Source organism: Bemisia tabaci, chromosome 1 (genome assembly GCF_918797505.1).
Source record: "Bemisia tabaci chromosome 1, PGI_BMITA_v3".
In the NCBI taxonomy this organism is placed as follows: Eukaryota; Metazoa; Arthropoda; class Insecta; order Hemiptera; family Aleyrodidae; genus Bemisia; species Bemisia tabaci.
Window position 1 is genome coordinate 18,307,495 of NC_092793.1, and position 27,944 is coordinate 18,335,438.

The 27,944-nt window shown below is 36.7% G+C and overlaps 1 protein-coding gene across 1 annotated transcript; it reads left to right on the top strand.

Annotated features, from left to right (window-relative positions):
• Window positions 1-4,939: 4,939 nt before the first annotated feature.
• On the top strand, window positions 4,940-27,737 carry hob (bridge-like lipid transfer protein family member hobbit). Its single transcript, XM_019046970.2, has 18 exons — window positions 4,940-5,137; window positions 6,028-6,154; window positions 7,187-7,387; window positions 8,393-8,689; window positions 9,549-10,118; window positions 10,533-10,728; window positions 12,043-12,346; window positions 13,455-13,597; window positions 13,975-14,114; window positions 15,114-15,276; window positions 16,606-16,746; window positions 17,658-17,844; window positions 18,163-18,328; window positions 19,075-19,197; window positions 19,820-20,067; window positions 20,721-20,893; window positions 21,360-21,524; window positions 22,160-27,737. Exons 1-18 carry the CDS (start codon window positions 5,079-5,081, stop codon window positions 25,513-25,515), a joined length of 6,759 nt encoding a protein of 2,252 aa, XP_018902515.2. The 5' UTR covers window positions 4,940-5,078; the 3' UTR covers window positions 25,516-27,737.
• Window positions 27,738-27,944: the final 207 nt, after the last annotated feature.

A 27,944-nucleotide genomic window follows, 5' to 3' on the forward strand; every position in this document is an offset into this window, starting at 1 on the left:
CGAGGGGTAGGGGGATCGTTGACTATGCATTAGGATGCCCTCCTCGCCGGGGGAGAAATTCTCATTTAATTGTCAGTGTTTTCAAACTTGTATCAGTGTCGAAGATTATAGCAGTGAAGCCAAACTTCATAATTTTCATTAAAAACTTATGATCTCTCATCTAAACTGCTTTTCCTACAATTTTGCCAACTTTCATCGGAGGCGCTCGCCTTGAAAACACCTGAGAACTTTCATTGGAGTCAGGAAAAATGTTCCTAAAGGTGGACATTGAAATTGTTAAGCTCAGTGAACAATCAGTGCAATTTTTGCAAACTGTATAGAGTAAATTTTCGGGGGTGTTCTTTGCGTCAAATGATAAAGAATGAGCTCCTTGTAGCTCGTCGCTCCTTGACGTCAGGGCGTATCTCGATTTCCACATGAGCTCCAGGAAGCATGGATTTATGTGTAAAAAAGGGCTCACGTCAGAATTGAGATATGCTCTTACGTTAGACGGTCGATGGGCTGTGGTAAAATGTTTGTTCTTTTTTTTTATTCTTTTTCTTTTCTATTTTTTCACCTGAAGGGCCATTTTGTCTAACTCCAACTTTGAAGATGTAAAAATTACTATCATTCTAATAACCTGGTCGAAACGATCCCATGAGAGTGCAATGGAGATTTCATGAGGACCCATTGGAACCCATGGGTCCCTTTCGTCTTTTCTACCCAAAACTCAAATTTTTCCGGTTATCCACCGAATAAAACTTTCGATCATTATTAGCCATGGATGCGATTTATATCAAACACCCGCAACCGCGGCCAGACCACGGGACGCGCCTTAAATGGACGTATTTCTGCCAAACAGAACTATGTGCATTTAGACATGAGCCCTCAGACCCATAAGAATATGTGCATAACAGGGCTTACGTCATAATGCACGTAGTTCTGTTTGGCAGAAATACGTTCAAATATGTTTTCTCTCGACTTAGAAGTAGTTGATTCGGCAAATACTTGTCTGAAGCGGCAACAGATGATTTGAAGCTTCTTTGAGATATTTTTAACCAACGGCGCTCTGATTGATCAGCTGCCCCCAGCGGCCCGGTCATCTGATCGCTATGTGCTCCTGACCGCACACCTACTGATTGCGAATCCGCGCTTTCATGGAGTTTTCACTTTTTTGCCTTCGATGAGTAGTGAGTGCGGGCGCAGCAGATCACCAATCGGATCGCTGAGAAGAGAGAGGAAATACAGCAGCGGTGCCCTATTAGTATAACAAGGACCGGAAATCTTACAAACCTAATTGGCGTCCTCAGTATTTTTAAGTAAAGATTAAGTAAAAGTTACATTATTGTTGGCGACCATTCTTATACAGGTAACAATAAACTAAAATGACGTCAAGAACAAAAGCGGACCCGGACACATTGAACGGGGGGCGTAGAAGGGGGTTCAGCGGCTTTCCTCCGAAAATTGTCGAAATTTTAAAGCATCTAATATGCAGCTTGAGTCAATTTCGTCGTGGATAATTATCAAAGATAAGCGTCCTTCCTTCTTCTTTCCCCCGTTTCTTCCAGTCCTTTTTCTTCCTTTTTCCAGGCAATAGGGGGAGGGGGCGCACGCCTCCTATACCCTTCCCCTGGATTCGCATCTAGTCAAGAGGTTTTTGAATAAGATAAAAAAAAAATGCAATGCAAAAAATGTATAAATTTTCATGAGTAATTTTCAGATTTTTTGCCGTGAAAATACTTAAGATAATGTAATACTTAAGAACGTTCTTTGCCATACTAGATTAAGGGATATCTGTATTTTATCTTGATAAACCGATCAAGTAACCGAAAACGTTCGACATTTTTTGTTGGGAGACCAGAGGCTAGCTTTTTTTTGTCTTTGACTGCGAGTAAAACTACGAATACAACACAAAGAGAAAAACTTTTAACGAATGATCTTTTGGCTTTGACTGATTTGACCGGTAACTTGCAATGAACAACGCCAAAAAATTGATTCTCAATTCTCCTCTTAAAAATCAGCGAATGGACGGAAAAACAAATAGACATGAAAGAAACACCTCAACGATCAGAACACAAAAAAACGAGAATATGACAGAAAGCATGATCGTAAGGAAGGACCCACGCCCCCCTTCAATTAAAAAGGTCATATATTAGGTACCATTTTCCCCCGCAGATAACAATACCTCAATAGATGCCCGAAGCTTCATTAATTGTTCGCTTTTTGGGAGGGGGGGGGGGGGCGACGGTAGCTGACAAACACATTGAACATAAACATTGAGCATCAGATATTGAATATTGAAAATCGAACACCGGATATTGGATACATTATTTTTGAAAACATAACGAGGTCACACGTTCAAAGGGACGAAAGTGCTTACAAGAAGTGACACTTTTTATGTTTTATCTTAACACTACGACTCTTCGATTCAAAGTATCGCCATGCAAACCCTCCTATCCACAGAATACGCGTAATATCTAAATGATACTAAACCTCAATTCTTACCATTAGACTAACTGCTTTCCCTTCCATCCCTCATTGACGTATGGCTCGGAAAATAGTTTGGTTTTGATGCGCTATAAGTATACCAGTTAACATGTATACTGGTAAACGGCGGCGAGGAACCTCAATGTTTTCGTAACAGGTACAAACAGAACGAAAGAACCTCATTAGGCGGCGGTGAAAATGATTAATTGATACCTGCTACTGGTCAATTAACCATTAGAGGTGCCTCGTATGCTGTTAGTTGTCCTGTTTCACAGCGAGGTCTACATATTGACTGTTGGACTTAAAATAAGTCCGACTCAAGAACGTTTCACTTAAGCGCCTGGGGAATTTTATTGGTTTGGGCAGGTAAAACATTCTCAAGACGAGAAGAGTCCACGCCAAGTAAGTTTACGCTCTTTTAAAGTGCAACAGAAGACGAAGTGCGTGGATCTACTTGGCGTGGACTCAAAAAAGCGAAAATTAGTACCTAAAGTCTCTGTCCACATGAATGGACCGCGATTATCAGAGAGGAGACAACCCACATTTTCGAAAAAAATTGAGTTGGGAATGTTTTTGAGTTTCACTAGACGCACATTTTTTCCTGCCAAAAACTTAAAGTCGAAACAAGAAAATTAGTCTGAGAAAAGAGGGTTTATTTTTTACATTGAGTCCTATGGAGTAATGAAACTTAAAACCTCTTTTTCTCAGTTTTAACTTTATGTGGGTTGGTTCTTTTCCGATAAACTCGGTCCAAATATATTTTATCATCTCAATACTAACGAGTGATGCGTTTTGCACAGACACCAGACGCTGCCAACTATTTTCTCTGCACTCGGCCCTCGTGACGTCAATCATGGTTTTATCCTGAAGCGAATCGACTGTTCTGCCGTGCTAGGAAAAAACGCCACAGGAGCCCTCAGATATTGCTACATTTCTCTTGACGCATCACGAATATTCGGGAAAATTTTTAAATATTTTTCTTCGGATTTTTCAAAGATTTTTACCCGTAATTTGATCTGGAGTGTCTGAAAATTTGAAGGAAAAATGTTCATAACTTTCTTTGATGATACATATTTAATCATGAATATTATTAAATATGGCATTAAAATAATATCATAACGATCGACATTACCTTAGATTTTACCAACGCCAACTTTCCTTGCCCGTCGTTGAAGTCTCTTGGAATTATTGAACCTCATCCAAAATCTGCAATTACTAATCGCAGCCTGATTCTCATAATTTTTGGAGATTTACTCGTGTTGGACACATTTTTTGCAAAAGCCCTGTCAACACTACTAGCAAAAGTTCACGGAACTTTGCGCGAAAGTTAAGTTTCGTAAACCTATCTCTGTGTGGACAAGCCCTTCCATTTCTACGTACCTATTGAGCGAAAAAATTATGAAAGAACAAATATAAATGTGGTTTAATAATTTTAACTTCCGCCGCCGCTGATCGCACTGTATTTGGCGCAATGCGTGAAGTATTCCTATGGTCTTGTAGGCGCACTGCGTTTCACACCGACCGCTGCTGACCGCACTGTGTTTGACGCAATGCGTGAAGTTTTCATGCAATCTTGTATGCGCTATGCGTTTCCCGCCGACCGCTGCTGTTCGTACAGTATTTGACGCGATGCGTGAAGTATCCATGCAGTCTTGTAGGCGCTAATATGTGTTACATGCCGACCGCCGCGCCGCGCCGAGGGTTTCTCCTTTTCATCTCAAGTCCTCGTCATCGTTGCTCTCTGCGCCGCGCCGTTCCAGGTCAAATTGGGTGTTTGCTCTCTTAACTCGACTAATTAAAGGTGCTGCTTCTTGTACCACCGGAAGACGGCAAAATTAGAAATTGCTATACTCTCAGGAAATGAGAGATTTTGTTGCCTTTTATCGTTTGTAATGTTTTTCTCTGAATCCGATTTTTTTACACCTACAATTAAAAAATTGCAAAATTTTCTGCCCCCCCCCCCCCCCCCCCCTAAATTTGCCGCCATGGGCCGGGGCCCATGTGGCCACCCCCTAAATTCGGCCCTGGGCGTGGCCTATTCTATTTTCCATGATGTGCATCTTGTAATGAACGGAGTGATAAACTCATTGGATCATCGGATGAAGGAAAGGATATCAATATTTCTTTCGTATATGTACGCACATTTTATAAGCGTCCGTCGCAGAGGCCGCGCCTATTTTTTCCCTCCAATTAATATACTGCCACAGCAACAGCCAATCAGATCGCAAGAATCTGAATTTTCCAGGTTAAGCCCGTCAAGTAATTTATTATTACACTAGTGCGCTTTCAAATATTGTGCTCAGGAGACTTTAATATCGTCTTACCCGATGAATAGTATTAGATTTTCCATTTTGAAGCTTATTTTACGGATGCGTAATGCTAATAAGACAATAGGATAAATTTCGAGATAAATGAAAATTAGTTATTATTTCCTCCTATCTGCGGGCAAAATAACTATATTGGTACTGGTGACTCACCCCTGGACTCACCTAACCTCAATTACCCTGGAGGTAAACAAACACTGATAATGTTTTTTACCGAGTTCAGTTTTTTGTGACATTTAATGTATTTTCCTCATCACCATGTGATTCTCAGTAGTTAGCCTTTAAGACATGGATGGCGTCCTCATATTTAGTTTCCTAGTGCTTCTTTCATACTATGTTGTCACCAGGTAAAAACTTAAAATCTCTCATTTCCATTTGCATTTCCTAGCAATCCTCTCGTTCTTTTCACTTGTGAACTGCACAGAGTCGAATCTAATGCTACTTTTGAAGCAAAGGAAAACTCCTCTGGTATGAAACAAACAGGGTGGTTTTCTCTCGGCATTTGGTGATGACAATCCGCTCGCAAGGGCGCCAGGTCGGAGAGGGAGAACCTACTTCATAGTACTCTGATCTGTGCCTTGGTTAGTCTGATTTCTCCATTAGATGGTATCAGTGTAACCTAGGCTCGATGAGTAAGAACTCAGAACTCTAAAAAGGGGGCTAAAGCCTCATTAAATGGAACTTGCATCTTGATAAACTTTCAGCAGAAAGGGGCAGTGCGAACTAACAGACGGAAGCACTCGAGTGCTTTCCCGACAATTTTTGGCCAATCAGGGAGAGCGCTAGTGACCTTTCTAATTAGATCCAGCCACTCGGATGGGGTTTGGTCACCGCTGCTTCTGTTTCTTCAAAAGATAGAGTGTTGGTGGGAAACCAAATGGACTTTAAAACCAAGACTGGGGCTCACAACGTCAGGCTTTTTTTGTCTGGGTCCAGTTATTATCATGCTGGCCCTCTGAAGGGAATCATTACTTAACTGCGGGTATAACAACAACCTGCAATATGATGCAAGCTTCATGCAGGCTCTTCATCCAAAAAAAATTGTCATCCTCTGATATCTGATATAAGTATCTAACTCACAACCTAGGTTCATTTTTTCACCAGATTTGTATTCGAGGCTGGGAACTTGCTACTTACATATCGGAAAGTTCATCAATATTTTCAAGCCTGATCTGTTTTGTAATTCTGCTCTACTTTTTTTCCACGGTTGATTTCTCATGGCTAATTCGTCTTACAGATTGTTTCCGAAACTGTTTGGCTGGATCATCAGGAAGCGATATAATATTGATGCTCGTATAGGCCGTATTGGGCTTCCGTATCCTAATTTACAAAATATTGTGATCAGTAAAAATGGATTCACAATCGTAAGTTCATCTTAAGTAGTTTTCTCTCCGCAGTTGATTTTGTACTTGCTTGAAAGATAATCTTTTCATCTCAAATCTAGAACATAAATATTCTTCTATGACAATTTGAAGGAGCTTGTCAGATATCTCTTCCCTGCCATTTTATGGAAAGAGATTAAAGTTCAAAATTGGAAAAAAATCCTCAAGTTTAGGGGTTTCAAAATCCACTGATCGAGAATAAGTGTTAAGGTATTGCTTAAAACAATGCCAAGTGAGGGGCTGAATATTTGTAAATTTTGACCTTTCCTTGTCATTCAGTAATTTCTTCCCGCATCCAGACAGTTCAAGTATTTTTGATCTTGTAATGGAAATACCTTCAAATTTCTAGTTTCTCCCTATGAGGTATGTGCTCTATTCTCAAAGTTTAAACGTTGCCTCATGTCGAGGTAAGGCATATGTGTGAAACTGTGCGCTCAGTCAATTTTGAAACTGTGTGCTCGGTCAATTTGTAATTGAATCAGTGAGAACGAAAACACACCAACTTGAAAAAATGAAAATAATCACGACTCCCATAAAACTACACAGTAGGTGAAGAAGTTAGTCTGTTAGTCTGAGAAAAAGACTTTTGGTGCCGAGACATAAGTACTTAAGGACACCTGAAAGGTCCAAGTTGGAACAGATGCGCCAAGTCCATTGACCTGTATGAAAGTTGACTGTCTTTAATGAAAATTGACCCTTTTTCGAGTTACTAAGTATGTGTGTTTTCATTCTCACTGATTCAATTGTTGTCTAAGCTTTTTCTGTTTATTTGACTGGCATGAAAATATTAAATTGGTCTCATATTTGTATGAACTTTTCAATATTTTTTATGACATTGCTCATCCTCATTATAATCATATTGATGCATTCTAAGTACCTAGCAAAGCATAAGAATTTTGTTTTTGATTTTTGATGAGAGCATAGTTGGCCATGAGATGAGACCTGTTAGGTTGATGCTTTTTGTCCTCTTTTAATTTATATGCAAGAGTTTCATGTTTCTCATATTATTTCTAGCATATAGATAAAATCAACTTTCGCAGCAGTTTTATCAGCAGCGAAGTAACCAAATTGATCTGCCTGGTAGTGCATGATGTCCGGATCAACAAAGATGTTGTCTACCAAAATTTGGACGAAGAAACAGAGAGTCAAGATTTTGGAACTGATGTATCTTTTCACGATAAAAAGATACCTCCCTCCATCATAATACTAGCTCAAGTAGGTATTGTAGAAACTGCTTTGTCACCACATACTACATACTGCTATATGGGGAATATAAATTTTAAAAATCCATCAAAATCCTGCACATCCAGGGATCAGAGAAAAGCAATGCTGATTAATGCTCCATTTTTTTGTCTTGCAAATTTTAAATGATTTATAATATTTCTTATATATTTTGAGACATGGCGAATGGTTGGCTGAAGTATTTCAATTTTAATCCATGTTCTTTTTTAGTTTTATTCCCTCCATTCTGGTTGTAGATACTAGATATAACGGGCTTAAAGGACAAGGTGCATAAGTGCAGTTTTGGCTATTTCGAGAAATTCGTGTTTGAAGTTTCGAAATTACATGGATCCTTATGGTGGGAAGAAAGTTCAAACTGACTTTTTGATGCTTAAAAATTGGAATTTAGGAGCGAATTTTTCACAGAATATACATTAAGACAAGTCCTACTGGAAATCATCAATATCTCAATTATTTCAAAAACTACATTGATGCGCCTTGTCCTCCAAGCCCCTCACATTTATTTGTAATTATTATTTTTCAATATTATTTGTAATTATTCAATATTATCAACCAGTAACCCCCCTACACACATGTTTTATTTTTTATTTTTTTTTTGTAACATATGGACACTTCTCGTCCATTGTATACATTTTGTGTTGTTTTTACAACATTTATTTTACACATATAATTACATATACAATACATGTATGCAATGTAATAATACATTTTGAGTTGTTTTTGTGTTGTTTGTTTTACTTGGCTGACTTTTGTCAGCCAAGTAAACTGTGATTTTGACCTGAGCTCACCTAACTAGAGGGAGAAAATAATCACTCTTATTTGCTTATTTTAAGGCAGAGTGTTTCTGATGCTCAGAAACTTCAACAACCTAACCGGTAGTTTCTAACTCCAGTAATTTTTGTTTTAGGTTTTCGCCCAAATGATTTCTTGCTCATTTTTCATCTGACCAATTTATTGTTCTTGTAATTTGTGTTTCAGTTCTTATCGGTACACATTCGAACAATAACAGCTGCTCTTTTCCGTCCAGAATCTCCTGAGTGGTTGATTCATGCAACTGCTAATGATGTACACCTAGATGTTTCCATTGTACGAAGTGCTCGGACATTATTAGCAAACCTTACCACAACATCAGCATCAGCAAAGTTGTTCAGAGATGCCCCGCCACTTTCAGCTTTACCATTTAACAAACCACGACCCGCCACATGTTTAGCTGAGCTATCTGTTGCTTTAACTGCTGAATCAACAGTCATGGCACAAGGACCTTTCTCTGTTGAGGTAATGTAAAGTTCTTTATTTTTCAACTTAAATTATTGTCAATTAGTCCAGAAAATCTAAGGAATGAAAAAAAGGTATATATTTATAAATTAAAAGTAAAAAGGACATACTTCCTAACTGGCTCCAGGATTTGTCCAGGAAGTTCGTACATTCAACGATAGTCAACAGGAGTCAATACTTTCAAGTACTAACATGCAGTTTACCAGCTCCTTTTCAAACGGCTTTAGTTATTTTTTGTTTTGTATTCTAGTGTCTTGGGATTTTTTTGGGTCAAAACTCAATGGAAAACCTCTTTTGCCCATGGTTTTATTACTAAATCTCTCATTTGTAATAAAGATTCAAAATTGGTATTTCTTCATCCTATCATCATATTTCGCCTTTTTCTATCCATATTCATATGCAGATAAGAGGAAGAGAAGTTGTTGGAGTAGGTTGGGTTTATACAAGGATTAGAAGTCTAAAAATCATTTTTAAGAAATTGCTGCCAACAGAAGTTTTTTTTTTTTTCCGCAAGTAGACTGTATTTTGCAAAAAATTGCTTCTCCATTCTTTTGACTTTCAGCTCTGAAAATATTCTTTTTCTTGGGTATTCGTGATTTTTATCAAAATGAGCTTTTAAGGAGTTGATATAAAAAACATATCTACTAGTGTAATGTTTCAATATGGGATAAAGGAAACTAATTTGGTCTCAAGATTATGACTATTGGGAGAAAACTGCCGTCTATTGTGTTTGAAGTAAACTTTTATTATAGGTTAGAACTTTCATAGCTTCTGGATCTCAAATAAATTCTGTAAGTTATTTTTCTCCTTTTTAGGGACTGAGTATTGATTTTTTTGTTTTTCTCTTTATTCATTCCAGAAATTGTACGTAGGTTTAGAGCATACGAAAGCAATATTCAATGAAGGTTTCTATAGCTTTGCCCAAGAAAGGAAACAACAACAAAAAGGAAGCACAGGGACAAGTGTGAAAAATGACGTAAACAAGAGACTAGGCAAACCTTCATCAGCACCTCCTCATGACCAGTCTGGTCTGGAGAAACTGGCAAAATTTTCACCGATAATACCAAAAAGCTTCATTTTAAGTCTTCAGAATGGCGTTCTGACGGGTATGAAGGGAAGCATGGAGACGGAGTTGAGTGCATCTTTACGATTGTTACACATAGAAACAAAGTTTTCTTTGATTCCTCCTAAAAAATCCAAGATCCCGTCAATGTTACCGTTTGTAAGCCTGTCCGTTGCGGTGGATGCCCTTCATTGCCGAGGACGCTATGATAAGATTCTAGAGCTGCGGAAACTTTCTATTGAAACTAAATTAGAGGATCGAGAACTATCCTTACTTTTCTCATTGAATACTCTCTTGATAGTCTACAATCACAAGGATATTCATACATGGCTTACAACAGATCTTCTTAGAAGTACTTCTCTAAAGGTAAAGTGTAGCTAATACTTTACATGCTGAATCTGCTTTTTTGTGAATTTATGTAATGTTTTGAATTTTCAAATGTTTTAATTTTTGACTTGAGAAAAAAGAGGAAGAAAGTACTTAGACATAACAGTTTGTTTACTTTTGAATACTTTAATGTATGTGTTTAAGGTGATAACAAACCTTGTATGGGAATCAACCTTCAGTCAAATTGATGAAATTTTAATGAACTTGTTATTATCCAACTGAAACAAGTGCCTCTATCAAAAACTGGAATAAAAGAGTCTGAATTCAATTCCCTGTCAATAATCTCTTATTTTTTTAAAACAAATCTAAGCCCTTTTGAGAGAAACAATGATATTAAATGAGTCTCCTCTATTACCAACCCTCTAATCTATTTCTATATTTTTCTTTTTACAGTTGAAAAATAGCGAAATGATGGATTCCAGCTCAGTGGTTGAAAGACATTCTTGGTTAAGGGGTGTTTCAATTGATTGCACGGCTGAAATGTGGAATGTAATGTCCTTTTTAAAATTTTCTCGATCTTCCAATGCAAATCCTGTAATTGGATTCAGCAAATCAAAATTTACGCTCTCCTGTGATCCTGTATCCTCAGGTATGTCACTCAAAATATTCTTCTTTTCAAGTCTGCAATGACTAACGATCAAGATAGGCCTTATGACCGTCTAGTCGTTACTGCCACAGTGAAAAGGATTATTCATCCAATGTCATTTTCAGCCAAAGACATCCAGAAATTTACTTAAAACTAGCAATACAGGAACGATTTTTAGTTAGAGCTGAGAATGCAGAAAGCACTCAAAGTTGATCATCTACACCTTTTTAGCCACAAAAAAAAACAATTTCTCGTGAAGGAAGTTTAAAATATTACCTTTTCCAGGTCTCCCCAAACAGTTTTAAAAGAAGGTCCTATGAACCATTTAGTTTTTAAAATTGGAAAGATGGAATATAAACTCAAATTGCATTCTGCAGTACAGAAAAGTTTTCTCTGGAAATTGAGAAAGCAATTTTCTTCTGTCGAAGGATGACAACATCCGGCTTCATTTTTAGGAATCTGCTTTGAATGCATTTCACCAATGGCTTTTTTTGTGACTGCTTTGCATATATATACCATAACTTTTTGTAATGTTTACTCATCAAGAATAATCAAAATTTCTTCCCCTTGTGTTGCTTTTGTGTCCGAAATGGGTTATTTTCCACTTAATCAAACAATGGCACCATGCGTGGTAGCTGATCTGGATTTTTATTTTTTGCAGCTCATCACAATTTAAAAAGAATAATAAAATGGTACATTAGTTTAGCGTAGGTACCTACAATTTGAGTTATTCAAACCTAGGTCGTTTGATTTTTGCAAGGTTTTTTAATATGCCTAGCTTTATTTTATTTTATTTTTTATTATTATTATTACTACATTTACATTAAAGTATAAAAATGCCACTTGTTGTGACTCAACATACTTGCCAATAAACCCCCCAAAATTTACATTTTAACTATCATTATAGAAATCATTTAATGAATAATAGGCCTTTTCAACTATCAAGGTTTTCAGGCCCTTCAGAAAAGCACTCACCTCCTCATTTTACAATAACCCTCTCAAGTTCAAGGGAAGGTTGTTGATCAGCCTGATGGCAGTATGTAACACAGACTGTTCAGCAACCTTCAGGCGGGCGATTTCATAATCAATGGAAGGATTTCTCATGTTTTTGATCATGCCATTAGTGATCAACCCGATGTCAATAGTAAATTTAAGACTATCTAGAATAAAGAGAGAGGGAAGTGTAAAGAGTCGGTGCTTTTTACAATTGTAATTGAATGAATTATTAAAGAGAAATATATTATCAATGTTTGGATGATAATATATTTCTATTCTTCAACAGCCTCAATTCAACAAGAACCTCTTTTATAATTACAGATTCTAGCCCAGATGACTCTGCAAGATACATGCTAGAGTCCCTGCCTCTAAATTTATCCAAACGTTGTTGGAACTCGGAACTGCTGGTGGAAACACTGTGGTTCAGTCTCAAGTATTCAACCGATTTCTCTAGTGGACCTTTGAAAAAGTATCACTTGTGGGGCACGCCCCTATTTCTTGGAGTTGCCTTAATTAAAGTGAAAGGTCGACTACCTCCCAATACACCAAAGATAAATGCTATGTTAGATACTTTTCGCTTTGAGTGGAGTCCTCCATTGGCTGCAATTATCATTTTAATAACCAAGTGAGTACTCTTTTGTTTAATTTTTATCATTGTGTTGACCACATGATTTTCTATAATCACATAAGTTTCTCTCATGAGTCGAAATTTAGACCCCATGAGTTGCAAACTTGAATTTCCTACGATAAAATGGCAATTTAGGATTTTCATCCCATATGTTGGTGCTTATCTACCGAATTAGCTGCAATTTTAGATTTTTGAGTCCAATAATGTACCTAATAATGTGTCGAAAATGACATCGTGTTCGACGTCATGACCAAACAACTTGTTTGGTATGGTCATGTCAATAGGATGACGGAAGAGAGGCTGCCAAAAAAGATGCTTGATTGGGTTCCTCCTGGGAGGAGGCGTAGGGGACGCCCAGTGAGAGGTTGGCGACAGGGGGTGTTAAGTGAGATGAGGGAGTGTCAACTCCCTGATAACCTGTGGGAAGACCGAGCTTTGTAGCGATTAGGTGTCGCAAAGCGCCAAAGAGCGCTATAACAGCGACTCGTATGTATGTAATGTACCTAAAAACACATCATGAAGGGTGGGTCTAGGAAGAAAAGTCATGATGCATTCTTCAAAGTATTCTGGATCAAACTATTCACAGGGTGATCTAGTCTACCCACACAGGCACCTAGCCCTAGGTACCAGGCTACACTGGACCATCTCTGAATTCCTTAAAGATTAATCATCCAGAAAAATAACTTTTCTTCAAACTTCCATGTCAGTGACCTGGGATCTGGTATTCTCTGAAAGGGTTCTCGGTTTCTTTAAAGGGTTAGTTTTTCAGACACCGCCATGGGTAAATTTTGGACTTTTTGGAGTTGCTGTTGGTTAAAATTTACTCTCTGATTCTGAAAAATGTAATTCGACAATTTGTTAGAGCCCTGACTCTTAAAATCGGGATCCTTTTCATTGGCTAAGGGGAGCCGGGCATGCCTTGGGCGATGAAATTTGGGCTCCTTGAGATAGATTTCCAGTTCGTTTTAGAGGTCGACAACTTTCTCAGATCAAAGAGCAAATCTCTCTCTATCCCTGTCTCCATCCATATTGTGAAAACCTTAAAAATACTGAAAAGTCAGTATCCTATTTCATCTAATCAATGATTCTTTTTTCATTTTGGTAGGTGTGTCAGTGACTATCAACTAACAAACCCCTCAAAAATTATTCCACGAGAAAAAACACAAAAAGAAAAGCATCTGCCCACACTGTTTGTGGTCGGAGTGACAGTAACCAATTTCAATGGATTCCTCATTGCAGATAAAAAAGGTAAACCAGCAACAAGCCATGACTTTGAGATGGTGATTTGGCAGTATGTGGAGAACCAATCACATCTCCTATATGAGCCTATATATGTAGTACTCCACACCCTCATTTTTTGCATTATGCTCTTTAGTACTATTTTTATGCCTTTAATCATAATTTTTGGAATTTTTTGGCTTTGTTTTTCCTGTAGAAAAGAGTGAACTGGGCACTATTCTTCTATCTTGTTACTTACAGTATTCGGGCCAGATATAGAGTGATATTTTTTTGTCTACTGCTACATAACATGGTTTTTTCTCACCTTTATTCGTGACATTTTTTATAGAATTCTTTCTTTTTTTAAAAAGAAAAGTATAATAATATTGAAAATGTTATTTTTTCAGTTTGCATCATGGCCAGAGTTGACTCAATCACTTTTGAAAGTGGAACAACAAAACAAAACTTTGCCCTGTCTGGAGCCCGTTTAGTTTCTATGTGTCCAACTCAAGCCCAGTTTATCTGTCATCGCTATCATGATGTTAAGGTGAGTAGATATATGTATCTGGTCTTAATTTTTTATAACTCACCCTTGTTACGTCTGTTTTTGGTCTAATCTGAAAGAGGCAAAAAGAAATTTTAATCATAGCGGAGGATCAAAAGAGCTCGGATTTTCTTTCCTTAAGTAAAGTTAGGATATGCAGATCTTTATAATGTAGAATGAAACTCAACATGGAGTTCAGTCTTTATGACCAAAATTCTTTGAATTGATAATTCATTTTATCCATCATTTTAAATCAATCAACTTTTGAAGAAAAATATCTTGATACCATCGCATATGGAGCCATAGTATCTGTAAAAACAGCGGAAATCAAATATCCGCCTTTTTTAGGGATAACGTCTTTTTTGATTCTGCAAACCTTCAAGAGTGCAGGTACCAAGTTCCAATCTTCCGGCATAATTTTTATTAAGATGTGAATAAAAATCTGTGCTATCTTTAAAAACAGCGGATGTCAAAATTTGTTGAAATAATACATTTAAGCTAAATAATTCGCTAAAGCTCATTAATCTTGTTTAGGATCTTGTAGTATTTAATAGGTATTTAATTTTATAGTATTAATAGTAATAAAAGTTAATAAGACATATTGTATGTAGGTCTTTGGGAGATGGCACCCTTTTTAATTTGTTCCTGTATTTTAAAAGATCGATAATATAGTCTGTTCCTTATTCTTTTTGGAAGTTATCAAATATTTATTTTTTTCGAAAAAACAAGAAGAAACTTAACAGTAATTCAAAATTACTGTGCTCTATAATGAATTCCTTGGCTGAATCCTATTTACTGCGTGGAAATCAAAATGCGCAGCTTTGAAAACTTTAAACGCGATTTCCTCAAAATTTAGAAATGCAACATCCGCTGTTCTTGTATATAAAGCTTCATATACTCTTTTTGTGTAGAGACAGATTTGTTTATTTCTTATTGTATCTCTGTTTACCATTGTTTTCCTCTGCTAATTTGCTCATGATTTCTGCGTATTACTTTTTTCAGTCAGCATTTGGGAATATCAAGTTGGCTCGTTTGGAATGGAAAGGGAGTAGCAATCAATTCACGGTTGAATTTTTAGAAGAAATGGAAGCTCACTGGAGTCCGAACTTGCATCTGAAATTCCTTACATTGGTGGAAGAATTCCTAGACTTCTCAAACAATTTAGGTATCTTCCCTCAGTTCCTAAATTTTCATTTATGTCTCTGGAATCTGTTTTTTGTTTTTTCTTGAACTATTCAGTCGTAAGTAGAATAGGAAGAGTATGGACAACTCGAAAATTTGGAGGTTAGGTTTGGTCAGGCCATGTAGCTCTTGGGGCCCAAAAGGGCTGCCAACCTATGAACTCGTATGATCCAGTGGTACTAATGTTCATAATTCTTACCACCCGTCATTTCATACCTGATCAAAAATTACTCATAAAACTTTGATTTCGTGTACATTTTCTCAGTTTCAAAGTCTTAATCCTTAAAAACTTTTGTTTACAATGCGCTGTTGGCCGCATTGATTAATCTTTCAATTGCATAGGTTGGCAGTGGCATTTCTCTAGTGATTTTTGTTTTACACTTTGTCGTCCTCTTGGGCCCTAAGAGCTTTATATATCGAGTTGTCCATACTCTCCCTATAAAGGTACTCTAGTCCAAAGTTAAGTAATCCATAGAGTAGTCCTAAGCCAAGTTGTTGTCTAATAATGTTTTTTTCGCCATTGCTAGGATTTATTATGTAACAATTAAAGACGTTTCAATTTGGATGTGAGTCCTCAGTACTGTCCTCAAGGAAAGGGACTACTAAGTGCCCAATATTACGTAACAATCCTATTTTAAAAATTGTCTAACTTGGTTCAAAAATTGATGAAAATAAGGCAGGACGAGTTTATCTCTTTTCTAGGGTTCCATAATTCATGATGAGGAATCCAAGTCTATGTCATAGATAACTTACAAGGGAGGGGGGAGGGGGTAAAATAATAGGAAAATTGCATTTAAGTAACATGCACTTCAAATGCCACTTAATTGAAAAAACTCTGGACTGACGGTGAGATGTATCCTATTGTTGTATGATCTCAAATATTGAATAATAGATTCGTCTTGACCAAACTTGATTCCTTTGGTTTTAGATTCCTTCAGCTCTATTTCATGCTTCTTAAATACTAAAGTGCCCCCAAAGACTAACTACCAACTTCTGAATGGTTTTTACTCTTATTAAACTGAAATAAAATTCGTCTTTACCATTTGAATGTGATGATAGGTTCCTCCTGGAATCCAGGCATCCCTTCAGAGATATAAAAATAAAACTGTGTACCAGAGGGTTTGCCTTCTGGCCACTTCGGAGCTTTTCCTCCCCCGTGAGAGGCCTCATTGATTCTTTGTATGAAAAAGAAAAGTAGCAAATGAAAAATTAACAACTTAACACAATACAATATTGTTCATAAAAACCATGATAAGTATTTGGCCTCAAAATTTATGGCTGCCACTGAAGTTATTCTCCCTATTTTTAACAGTTTCAGAGACTTTTGCCTCGAATTTCACTCATGCCGCCGATGATGATTCTAAAAAACAATGGAATGTTCAGGTGCGGGTAAAAGCGAAAATGAAAATCGGCTTGATTTTGTCAAAGGAGCATCATCTACATTTAACTTCTGGTATGTAAAAAGTTTAATACTTTATTTTAAATTTTAGGTAATGTATTGAAAACTTTATGTCCGCAGTTTTAGGAGGAGAGCCTAAGCTCCTCCATTTTAGTGTCAGAAGGAAAATCCATTGGTCTCAACTTGGTCTTTCCAATTTTTCAGAAAAACTTTACTTTTTTCACCACTGCTATGACTTGAAAAGGCCGGTACATATTTTACTAGCATTAATATAAAAGTTTCAATCCAAAGGTTGCACCAAAGAATGTGTGACTTTAGATCAAGTTGGATTCCTACAATAAAGTGTGATTTAATTTTAACTGTTGCCAAATATTGGAGAGTAAGCTATATTTCACCCCTTTTGATTACCTGATACTCAACAGTTGCTCCAAGTTTCAAGTCCATTTTCTTGATACTTTTCTCTCACTCTCTTTAACACATTCATTTTCAGGATCATTTCTTGAAAATTTATAGCTGACAAGTCTTCTATTCAGATTTTCTGCCAAGTATTACAAAGTACATAGCTAGAAAAACTGTTTTATACTTTCAATTATTTTACAAGTGCCATGCTCTGTGGTGTTGCTTGATTCATTTTTATTTATCAATCATAGGTTTTTTATGTCAAATCTGAAGTTGAAAGGGATACAAACTCCTAAAGAAGCAGCTGCAATAAAGCTTTTTGTCGATTCATGGAACCAAAATTACGACCAACTCAGTCCTTAAATGATAGTGATGACAAAACGGTTATCAGAGCTTAATTTCCAAAACCATCTAAAGTGGTCAGGTCAAAGAGCCTTTTTGATAGTTATCCTGTAATGCTCTGTGAGTCAGTTGTAGATTACCAGCGCTTTGAAAAAAAATCATCTGGATGACTGTTGAGCGAGCATTTTGAGCAGTTTTAATGAATTTTTTTCTATCATGCACAGGGAACGTTACATACAGAAGAAGTGGAGATCAAATTAACATAGAAACTACGCAGTTTGATATTGCAGTTGATGGTTGCGACATCTTTATGGTAGAGAACTTACAAGTAACCAAAATTCATGACAGCGAGGTTGTGAAGGTAGAACGAGCTAACTGTGAAGGTTTTCATCTTCCATGGAATAATACTTGGTAATGTATTTGCGAAAAAATATTTGATGTCTCTCGTTTTTTCTCTTTATTTTCGTTTTTACCACATCATATGTTTTTGATATTTTAAGAATTAGCACCTCAGAGCAATGATTTTTTTTTCTTTTTACAAATTTTAAGCATTCTTTTTAGTTTATCAATCGGAGTGGTTTAATTTTTTTTAAAGTACTCATAGACTCTTTATCTGCAACTATACTAGTTATTTTCTTGTCAAACTGTTCTGACAAGTAAATTCAACTAAAGTGATTTATATTCTGGAGTTGCTGTGATTTGATATGTTTACAATTCTATTTTTTCCAGGGGTATCGCCATTCGATCTCTGAAAGCAATTTTTCCTCACGAGCATAACTTTGCCTCTGCAGTTCAAAATGAACTCTTCAGTATCATTAAATGGTTGAAATTGATACATAAAAAACCAGCCCCGAAAGATGAATTATCTCCATTACCATGTGATCTCATTATCAAGGTAAGTCGGAACTTGTAATGGAACAGGTGGTTAAACGTTATATTTTTGGAAAAAGTAGATCATAAGCTGATTGAAAATTCATCCAGTCCTAAAAATAGAGCAAAAATCCTAGATGTTAAGGATGACTTCAGAATCATTACCACAAGCTCTCTGAGCCCCTAAATTTTCATTGCTTTCCACAGTTCATTCTATCATTCTACTGGGCCAATTTCCATGTTTTTTGTGGCTTTTGACTGGTGACAGTCCTTAAATGAGCCTGCTCCACCCAGATTTTAGAATTCTGACCCAATTTTTTTTTTATATTCCATGATAAAGTTGTGAATTTCTTCATTTAAACAGTTAAATTGTCAACTTTTATCGCAGTTCCTTATAAAGATCTACCATGCCACTTTTCTTGATTTTTGCGGTTATCAATAAAAGTGCCCTATGGAGGTTGGGCAGCACTATGGCCAAGGAGCGTATCCCTAGTATTGTGCTATTCTCTTAAATTCTGTGAACCCTCCTAAAAATTCAGAGTTCTTTTTTCCTTCAAAGGTCTTTTTTTTGATTCAGCAGAAATTGTCTGAATTTTTTACCTACATAAATCAGTTGAAATATCTATATGGTTGAAGGAAATGTAAGAAGCCTGGATCAACTAGGTAAATTATTCACCCTTATTTTGCTGTTTTTTTTTCAGTCTTTTAAGGAAGTATACATTGGTTTTTCAATTTCAATGCAATAACATTTATTTGCTTCTCATTTTCTAGATAAAAGAATTTATGTTCGAAATGAGTGATGATCCATTTGAAGTGCATTTGCGTGATAACTATGAATTATTAGAGGACGAATACAAAGAGAGTTTGAAGAGGCAAAAAATGCTTGAAGCAAAGGTACGTATAAAATATCTAAACGATCGTCAAGTACAGTTTTTACACACTGAAGCTACTGAATTGCAATCGCAAGCGCTGTGGGCTGTGGCCCCCTGGGATGTGATGTCTCGTTTTATGTACGTCCATGGGTGAAGAGGGCTGAGAAGTTTTTTGTTAATTTTGAGTTAAACAAATCTTTTTGCAATTTTCAGTTTCAAATTCATTGCTGAATAAAACGTTGATGTAGCCTATTAAATCAAATAAACATGCCTCAATGGATAAATTACAGAGGGTTCAGAAATTACAAGTGTAAAGAAGAAATCCTTGAGTCTGTTAGGAACTTTTTAAATTGAATTTTTTTGTTTCAAAGCAAAAATGAGAAGGAAAAGAAAAGTGCACTAGTTTTAGAAATATATTTGCATAACTCCTACCCTTAAAATTTTTGCAGAGGGAGAATACTTCCCGAGAGTGAGGAATTTTTAAAGCCAAATCTGCGACTGGTTTTTGCCTAGAAAATTTTCTGCATTGCTAGGCAGGAGAAACCCCTCATAATCTATACCAAGTAATAATCTTCGAACTTGTCTCCTTGTCAATTTTGAATTTTGTTCCTAAATTGTAAGTCTAATTTTCTGCATTTTTTCAGCTGGCCAAGTACTTTGAAGCCCATGTTTTGATGCCAGCCAACAAAGTCGAGGAGTTGTACAACAACCTCAACAAGCTTAACGCTCAGATTTACATTCAAAGATCAAAGCAGATGAAAACACAGTTGCCTGTGCGGACTCGGCTATTTGCTTGGCTGATGACTGATTTGGAAATTATCATTCTTGCAGACCCCTCTCTCCATGGTCCAGAAAACGTTGTCAAAATAATGACAGAGATTGATACCGACACGTAAGATTCTCCATCCAATCATATTAATTCTTAGATATCTAAAGTAAAAAACTACAGACATCAAACTTAAACACCTTTGTCTGGGGATCATTAGAGCCAAGGGGTAAAAGCAAAAAAGATCCAATTTTGCTCGTAGCGGACGCCTTTGAGACGTGCCACATTCTATCACCAGACAATGCCTTGGCTTTTTTCAAAGTTTCAATCCTCCCAAAAATATTAGGATCAAACAAAGGGGCGGCTATCTTGGCCAAAATTGGCAAAATGTTCGCGAAATATATATTTGAGAACTAGGAAGTTTTGCTCAAAAAGTGCTTGAATTTTTGTCTTTCACATTGTAGAATTATGTTTACACTGAAATTACACCTTGAATTTAGGATCAATTCAAAGAAGGGCTCAAAATACTTCAGAGGCTTCGGATTATAATGAGTCTTGGAGTGATTTCTGTGTGCCTCCTATTATTCTCACACCTAGCGATGATATTATCTTCTAATTTCGTTTACATCCCTATCTGATGTATATTATCAATCCTGAACTATTGGGCCTATTTCTATTTTTAAATACTTATCTCAGTGTAGATAGTTGCCTAGCAAAATCCTGTTGTTACTGCAATTATGGTACATGAGAATTCTATTTAGTGGTATTTTTCTCTCCAGTCCTTGGCCAGCAGAAGGTGTGGAGTTCACGACTCTCTGGTGTAGGTCTATCGCTGTGAGTTGTCATGAATGGAAGTTCCAGCTGAGAGATTTCCCTCAGCCGTGGTTGGACATCAAACAGCTACATCTGTGGGGTTGTTTGGTTGGAGCAGAGCAGTTAGCATCTGAACGAGGTAACTTTTTTCTCATCCACAGTGTAATCTACAACCTTGATTCTTTTAATTTATTTTTTTAAAAGTGCTTTTTGTATAAGTAACTTCTTATTCATCTCATAGTCTAAGTTTGACTCCGTATGACTTTTCTTTAGCCTCAGGTCTACAATCACCTTGAAGATGAATATTTTGACTGCATTGTAGTAAAAGCTCTGGAGGCAAATTTCAAACAGCTAGCCAAGGGATTTTTTGAACTTGAATTTAAAATGTGGCAAAAGCATCAGAAAAAATGTATTACACTTCAATGTGAGCAAATTGAGGGTCAAAAAACTGTTATTGACAACATTTTGTAAAAAAATTCATAAAATTGTTTTTTGCGCAATTTTTTTTTTAAAATTTCCAACTGTCTTTATTGAACACTCATTTTAAATCTATAAATTAACCTTCAACTGTTCTCATTCTTATAATAGAATTGTTTGCTTTTCAGCGAGACGTGGAGTAATGATTGAACTCGGAGATCCTTATGGAGAAGTTACCATCGAAAGAAGTATGACCTCCCTCAAATTTTACCACGATTTCAACTGTGATGTAGAACATTACAGCTATGCATTTGGACCTTGTTGGGAGCCTGTAATTGCACAATGCAATTTGTGTAAGTATCCTGTTTTAGATAAATTACATATCCTCTTATTGTTAGTATTAAATGACAAAAGAGTGACCTTTGCCAGACTTTAAGCTCTGAAGAAAGTTTTTTCTGACCCTACTTCCTATCCTTTATCAGGCTTACAGAGGGTTAAAAAAATGTATCATTCGGACCTGTTGGATGATGGAAATTTTCCTTTCCAACCTCCTTCATTTATGGTCATTGCTTCTTTGTAGCAAGTCTACTGATCAGTAATTTTAGGTATCCCAAACGGTGATAGTGATGATTCTGAGCTAAGGAAAATCAATTTGGTATTAATTTTTACAATCCACAAGATGCGTCTTAAAACTTTCCAAAGTGCTCAAGGGAAAATGCAAATATTTGAGCAATTGATTCAGCAAAGTCAAAAACCACAATGCTTCGCACAAGCTGAAAATATTAAGCTGAAAAAAATATCAACTGAATAACATTCCCTCTGGCTTTTATAGGTTTCAAGAAAAAGTAAGAAAATACGTTTTCTGAACAACCTTCTATCTCATGCTGATATTCATTGTGAGATCTTTCTTATGAGAATTTTCTTACTCTAAAAATATATCAATTACGGTGGAATATTTTTCAAACCTATTTTTATATTTTTGTTTTAGGCTTAGAAAAAATTTTTAGTCCATCCCGAGATCCGAGCCCGCCTTTACCATGGTGGGATAAAATGCGACTCTTGTATCATGGACGCCTAACAATGGTCATTCGACAATTAACGGTATTACTGCACGCTTCATTAGATCCTTACAATACTATGGAGGAGATGGAGGTAACATGGACGTATGTTGCCATGGATTGGACGAACGCAAAATTTATTTTTAAAGGAGATTTTGATGTGTTTGTGCGAACTGCCTCCAAATATGATGACTGTAGATTGTTACACTTACCAAATCTAAAATTAAATATAAAATTAACCTGGCGGTGTGTGGGTGATCCAAATGATCATCACTCTGTCATGCCCTGCGCCCCAGATAAATTGCCAGAATATTCCTCAAACCAAGAGCATGACTCATTCCGATCATTCCGTTCTCAAAATTTAAATGTGAGTCTCAGTTTTGAGACAAAACCAAACCCAAACTCGCAGAATGAACTTGATTGTCCAATCGCCTTGTTGTATGGGAGCACCTTTAGGTGGTTTGAAAATTTGAAATTAATTTTGTCAGGAGTTACACGTCCAACACGGCGAGGAACAATATTTTCACAAGTTGTTCGACCTCGAAAATTACCTCTAAGTAGACACTACAAAAGAATTCACTTGTCTTTTGGGCTGCATTGCTTCCAAATTCATTACTGGATGTCATTCTCAATGCAAAGAGGGTTGGAGATTCAAGGACAGAGAATTTCTTATAGCTCGGAGTATATGTTGAATTTGGTGCCAGTTGAAGATGGCTTGAAACATCGACCACGACCAGTGTGGGCCATCATGTATATGAACTGCGAGCTGAATGATGCAGAAGTTTGGTTAAAAAGTGCCCTTAAACAAGAAAATGGAAAAGAATTAGTTTCGTTTCGACAGCCTGTTGAAAAGTGTTACTGTTTAAGTGTGGGTAAAGTTTGTTACGGCCGTGAAACGACCGTTCCAAATAACTGTAGTAGTAACAATGAAGATACTCCCACTCACCGCCTGGTGGTATATCATCTACGAGGTGCATGGACAACAAGTAATCGAGACGTTGCGTTTGCTCTTTTTGATAGCTTTATGAAAACAAAACAAATTAAAAAGAATCTATCGACGGAGGCTCTGAAGGTATTCAGAAGCACAGATGGGAACACTCCTCATAAATCGCGGACGAGAGGAATGGAAGGGCAAGTCACTCCCCCACTAACAGCAACAGCAACAAGCAATTCAATCCAGACATCGAATGCAGTACAGGCAGCTCCCTCACCCATGACCAAGTTACAGTCCGGTCACGCTGCCAATATGCTCCAGCAGCTCATCGCAGAGGCAGACAAGAAAAGTGTGGTGTTTAGTAACGACCTTTCAGCACAAACCAAGGAGCAGAATTTGCAAGGGCTGGCGGCATGTCATGAGGATGATGTTGTTCACAAAAATTGGTCCATTTCATTAGTCAACAGCCAGGTCCTGTTAAAAGGCTGCGAAACTAAGGGTTATGTCATTTTAAGTGCTGCCAAAGCAGAAATCCTACAACGAACTCACCGACCAGTCTGGAAGGATCGAACTCTCGTCTCAAAAGTAACGTGGGTTGGCTCTCTGGAGTGCATGCAGTACTATGCCACAGTAAGTGCTGGAGAAAGTGACTCTTTGACAGAGAACATAATGTGGTTGTCAGTTGAGAACATTCAGGAAGAGAATCCAACGGTCATTGTCGATTTGCCAGATGTGCCAGATCTTGTGGGCTCTGGGAAGAGTGTCGGTGGTGTTGTTAGTGAAACTGTAGGTGCAACCAGCGATCAGAATGAAGATGCTCCTTTACAGCTCCAGAGGATCGTTTCCAGGTGTAAATGTGAATTCTTTTATGCTGGTTATGGGGAACTGAGCATCGATCCGAGCACACTGAAAGAGGTGCCTCCTTATCCACCGGAAGAGTCGAGTATTCCGTGGGAACATGTCGACCATGGTGTGGATTCTTTCACCCTCATGCATCATGATCTGGATGTTTGCACAAATTCCCTACAATATGCAATGATCTTGGATATTGTGAATAATTTACTGCTTTACGTAGAACCTAGGCGGAAGGAGGCCTATGAAAGATTGCAACGAATGCGATTTCAGTTGCAATTACACTCAGTGGAGGATCAGCGTCGACCAATCCAGCAACTACAAAACGATGTCAGGGGCTTAGTTGCAAAGCTACGTCGACTCGAAAAAGAAACATATTTAGTTCAGAGAGCGATGCTTGAAGAACCAGGAAATGAAGAACTAATTCAAGACATTGAAGATTTGGAAGCTTCAGTTTTTGAATGCAAGGAGCAATTGAGTGTCAGCAGTGAGGAATTGGACATGATGCTATCATGCCACAAAGAGAAGCAACTGACTGCAAATCAAAAGTTGGCCACTCTTCAAGGCGACAAAGCGGTCACAACAGCTAGAGTCAATGAGATTTGCTTCAAGCACGCTCAGTGGAGGCTCACTCAGACTGATGGTCAGTTGGGTATCGCTGATTTAGTGCTCAGTAATTTCCTCTACACCAAAAAAACCAAAAGTGATGATTCAGTAGAGCATTTATTAGAGTTAGGTTATGTTCGTATGACAAATTTATTACCAAATCAAATTTACAAAGAGGTCATTGTACCCACGGAAATTCAGAGCAACATGCCTGTTGACCGGAAAAAAACAATTCGAGTATTCTGCCGTGAAAAAGCTCCTGTTGGTGGTATCTCGGTGAAAGAACATTTTGAAATCAACGTAGTTCCTCTAACAATAGGTTTGACAAAAAAATTTTTCAACACAATGCTCAAGTTCTGCTTTCCTGAAAAGGACCCAGAAAATATTGAGAATGACGTTCCTGAAACTGATATAGATTCAGGAACGAATAAAAAAATAAAAGGAACCACAAATACCAACAAGAAGGGGAAAGATTCTAATTTTTATGTTCCCATCGAGCAAAAGGATGATGTTGAGAAGATGAAAGAAAGAGCAGAGAAAAATAAGCTCTTCATTTATATTAAGATTCCAGAGGTTCCTGTGCGTGTAAGTTTTAAAGGAAATAAAGAGAAAAATTTGAAAGATATTCGTGATTTTAGTCTGGTTATACCAACTTTAGAGTACCACAATGTTACTTGGACATGGCTCGACTTACTTCTTGCAATGAAAAATGACAGTCGTCGTGTGATTTTGTCTCAAGCCATTACTCAAAAATTGCGCTTGAAGAGGAATGTCAATGCTACAGATGATGGGACATCACCTCAAGAAGAAGATAAAGCAAGAATGTTATTCGGCGATCGTTTAATGCCTGAAACCTCCTTGAATAAAAAAGGGTTCTTTAAATTTCAAAAGTAAAACTCTTAGAATTTCTTTTATGTTCCTAGAAGATGCAACGCCTCGGTGGTAGAATATTATTCCTACACTAGATATTAAATATATTTTTATGGGTATAAGCTAAAGTACTTCTCTTATTATTTATATCACTCAAGCAAAATGAATCTTTGTCAGCAGGATTAGCTTTTCCATTTAATTGTTCTGTCAAATAGATTTTTTTAATTAATATACAAGCACAATTGTCTAAACTGAGAGAATTGCTCTAATCAGTTTGCATAAACTAATAGGAGTCTGACCTGAAAATTTTCGCTTTTTTTATCTATATCAAATAAAATGTTCTGAGTATCTGTGGAAAGTGACCAATATGCAAAAAATTACACAGTCAAACACCAGTTGACTGAACTTTTTTTTTTTTACTAAAACATGTGTATTCAAATCCATTTTTCCATTGGAAGACAAGAATCTTCAATAGATTCCTAAGGCTGTGAGTTTACGACACATTTCTTGTCATAGATATGAAGTATTGATAATATTTTTAGTTTTTTATTTGTTGATTTTATATTTGTAAGTAGGAAATTATTTTTGTACATAACAGGGGATCAAAGTTAATTATTGTTGTTCATGTGTATTTGGTGGCAAAAAATTTCAAGTTTTCACAAGTGAACGGTACCTACCTAAAATGATCAAAGCTGAAGTCCTATATCAGTATGACAAAATTTCAGTTGCGGATAACAAAAGCGCTGATTGTCTCCCCAGCAAGAGTTTAGGTAAATCATGTTAATGGGTTGCTCTATGGTAAGGAATATTTGTAGGGTTGTAGCATATGTATAGTTTCGCCTCATTAACATTTTGTGAAAAAAACCAAAAAGTTCTGAAAATCATTCAAACAATTTATATCTAAAGGGAGAAAAAGCTAATAAAAATCCGACCAATTAAAAGCCAATAGTCTAGTTGATGTAACAAAGCAATGCCTGAAGCTGAATGTAGGCAATCAGCAAATGCTGTTTCCTTCGCCTAGTTACCTCATTAGGGCCTGTCAAAAATATCCTCTCACACAGGTTGGATTTTTGGCCTTTTCAAAACAGGGTCTCTTTGCCATTCAGGGTTTAAAGAAAATCCGAGAAAATTTTCAGAAACTTTAAATTCACTCCGTACTTTCAAAAAATGAATTGGAAAATGGGGGTCTCTGACGCATTGTGATGAGACAAATAACTATATGACATTGTGCAAGACAATGGAATACTAGAAGCTTTAAAAAAGGAATTTTTACATGGTGACACTAATTCTATGTTTTGTGATTTATCTAACATTACTCGGTGCAGATTTAAAAACACTGATTTCAATAATGTTCCGCGGTCTGATTATTGAAAGTTTAAAGCAGTCTAATAAGTCATCTAAGTAAAATATATTGCGCCATGATTAGATAGGGCTACGTCTTGTCTTGTCCTGCCAACGTAGTTTCAACATTCGGGCCGCTGACAAGAGGACCTATTTGTGACTCACTATGGAGAAAAAGGATCTTTGATCTCAGAGTAAAATTTTGAAAAGATAGTGACTCTTGTAAAATTGGGTTTAAAAAATCGGTATTTGAATTTGTGATGAAATAAAGCTCTTATTCTGCAGTGTCAGCAAGAGTTGTTTGATTCTGCAATTTGCCAATAGATGTTGTGCTGAAGCATTTAAACCATCTTATTGAGCTCTGAACATGGGATGTTGAAGTGCTTTCAAATATCTCTCTTTTGACTGAGGGACTGAAATGCCTTTCCTTGGCAACTGGCTCATTTCTTAAGTTTCCTGATCAAGAAATTATGACAGTATGACTAAGGCTTGAAAGGAATTTCAATATCAAAACTCACCAATACCCGAAAGTAGTGCAATCAAGGTTACAGTGACCTGAGTGAGACTGAGATTCAGAGCAAAAGTATAAATCATAAATTTCAAATAGATTATTACTCGACTGCAAATTATAATTAAGTAAGAAAATACATTAATGATACATTGCTGTCACAAACAAAAAACCCTGTATCTTTTCACATTCTAGTTAAAAACAGCTCAGAACTCATCCCTTATTTTCATACCACAGTTTTGTGTCATGCCAGTTCACTCTAATTATTTGATCTTTATCTTATCTTAGGTATTGTTAATTTTTTTTTCTTTTTTCAGTTGTCGTGAAAATTATAGAATAACGATAACGTGTGCTAATGTCAAGTATTGGCCCTATAAATAAAATTGACTAAAGTTGATTCTTTCCTGTTATTTGTACTATTCTCTTTTCCTGTATGCACCAAAAGCTGCTGAAATACACCCTTTCCCCTAAGTTTTCATTATCATCAATTATCTAGTTTTGACTGTCTTTTAGTCAACCATGTACCACTAGACCAGGTTAGAATGAAAGTTTCGCAAGCTGCTATCTCGTGGAAATTTCCCTCCAGACAAGTTAAAATTTCGAA

Bases quoted from the DNA above. Each gene is read 5' to 3' on its own strand.
- hob (XM_019046970.2), top strand. From the start codon at position 5,079: ATGGATGGCGTCCTCATATTTAGTTTCCTAGTGCTTCTTTCATACTAT. The intron at 7,388-8,392 runs GTAGGTATTGTA...TTTGTGTTTCAG, and splicing joins CCATCATAATACTAGCTCAA to TTCTTATCGGTACACATTCG. The intron at 20,894-21,359 runs GTAACTTTTTTC...TTTGCTTTTCAG, and splicing joins GCAGTTAGCATCTGAACGAG to CGAGACGTGGAGTAATGATT.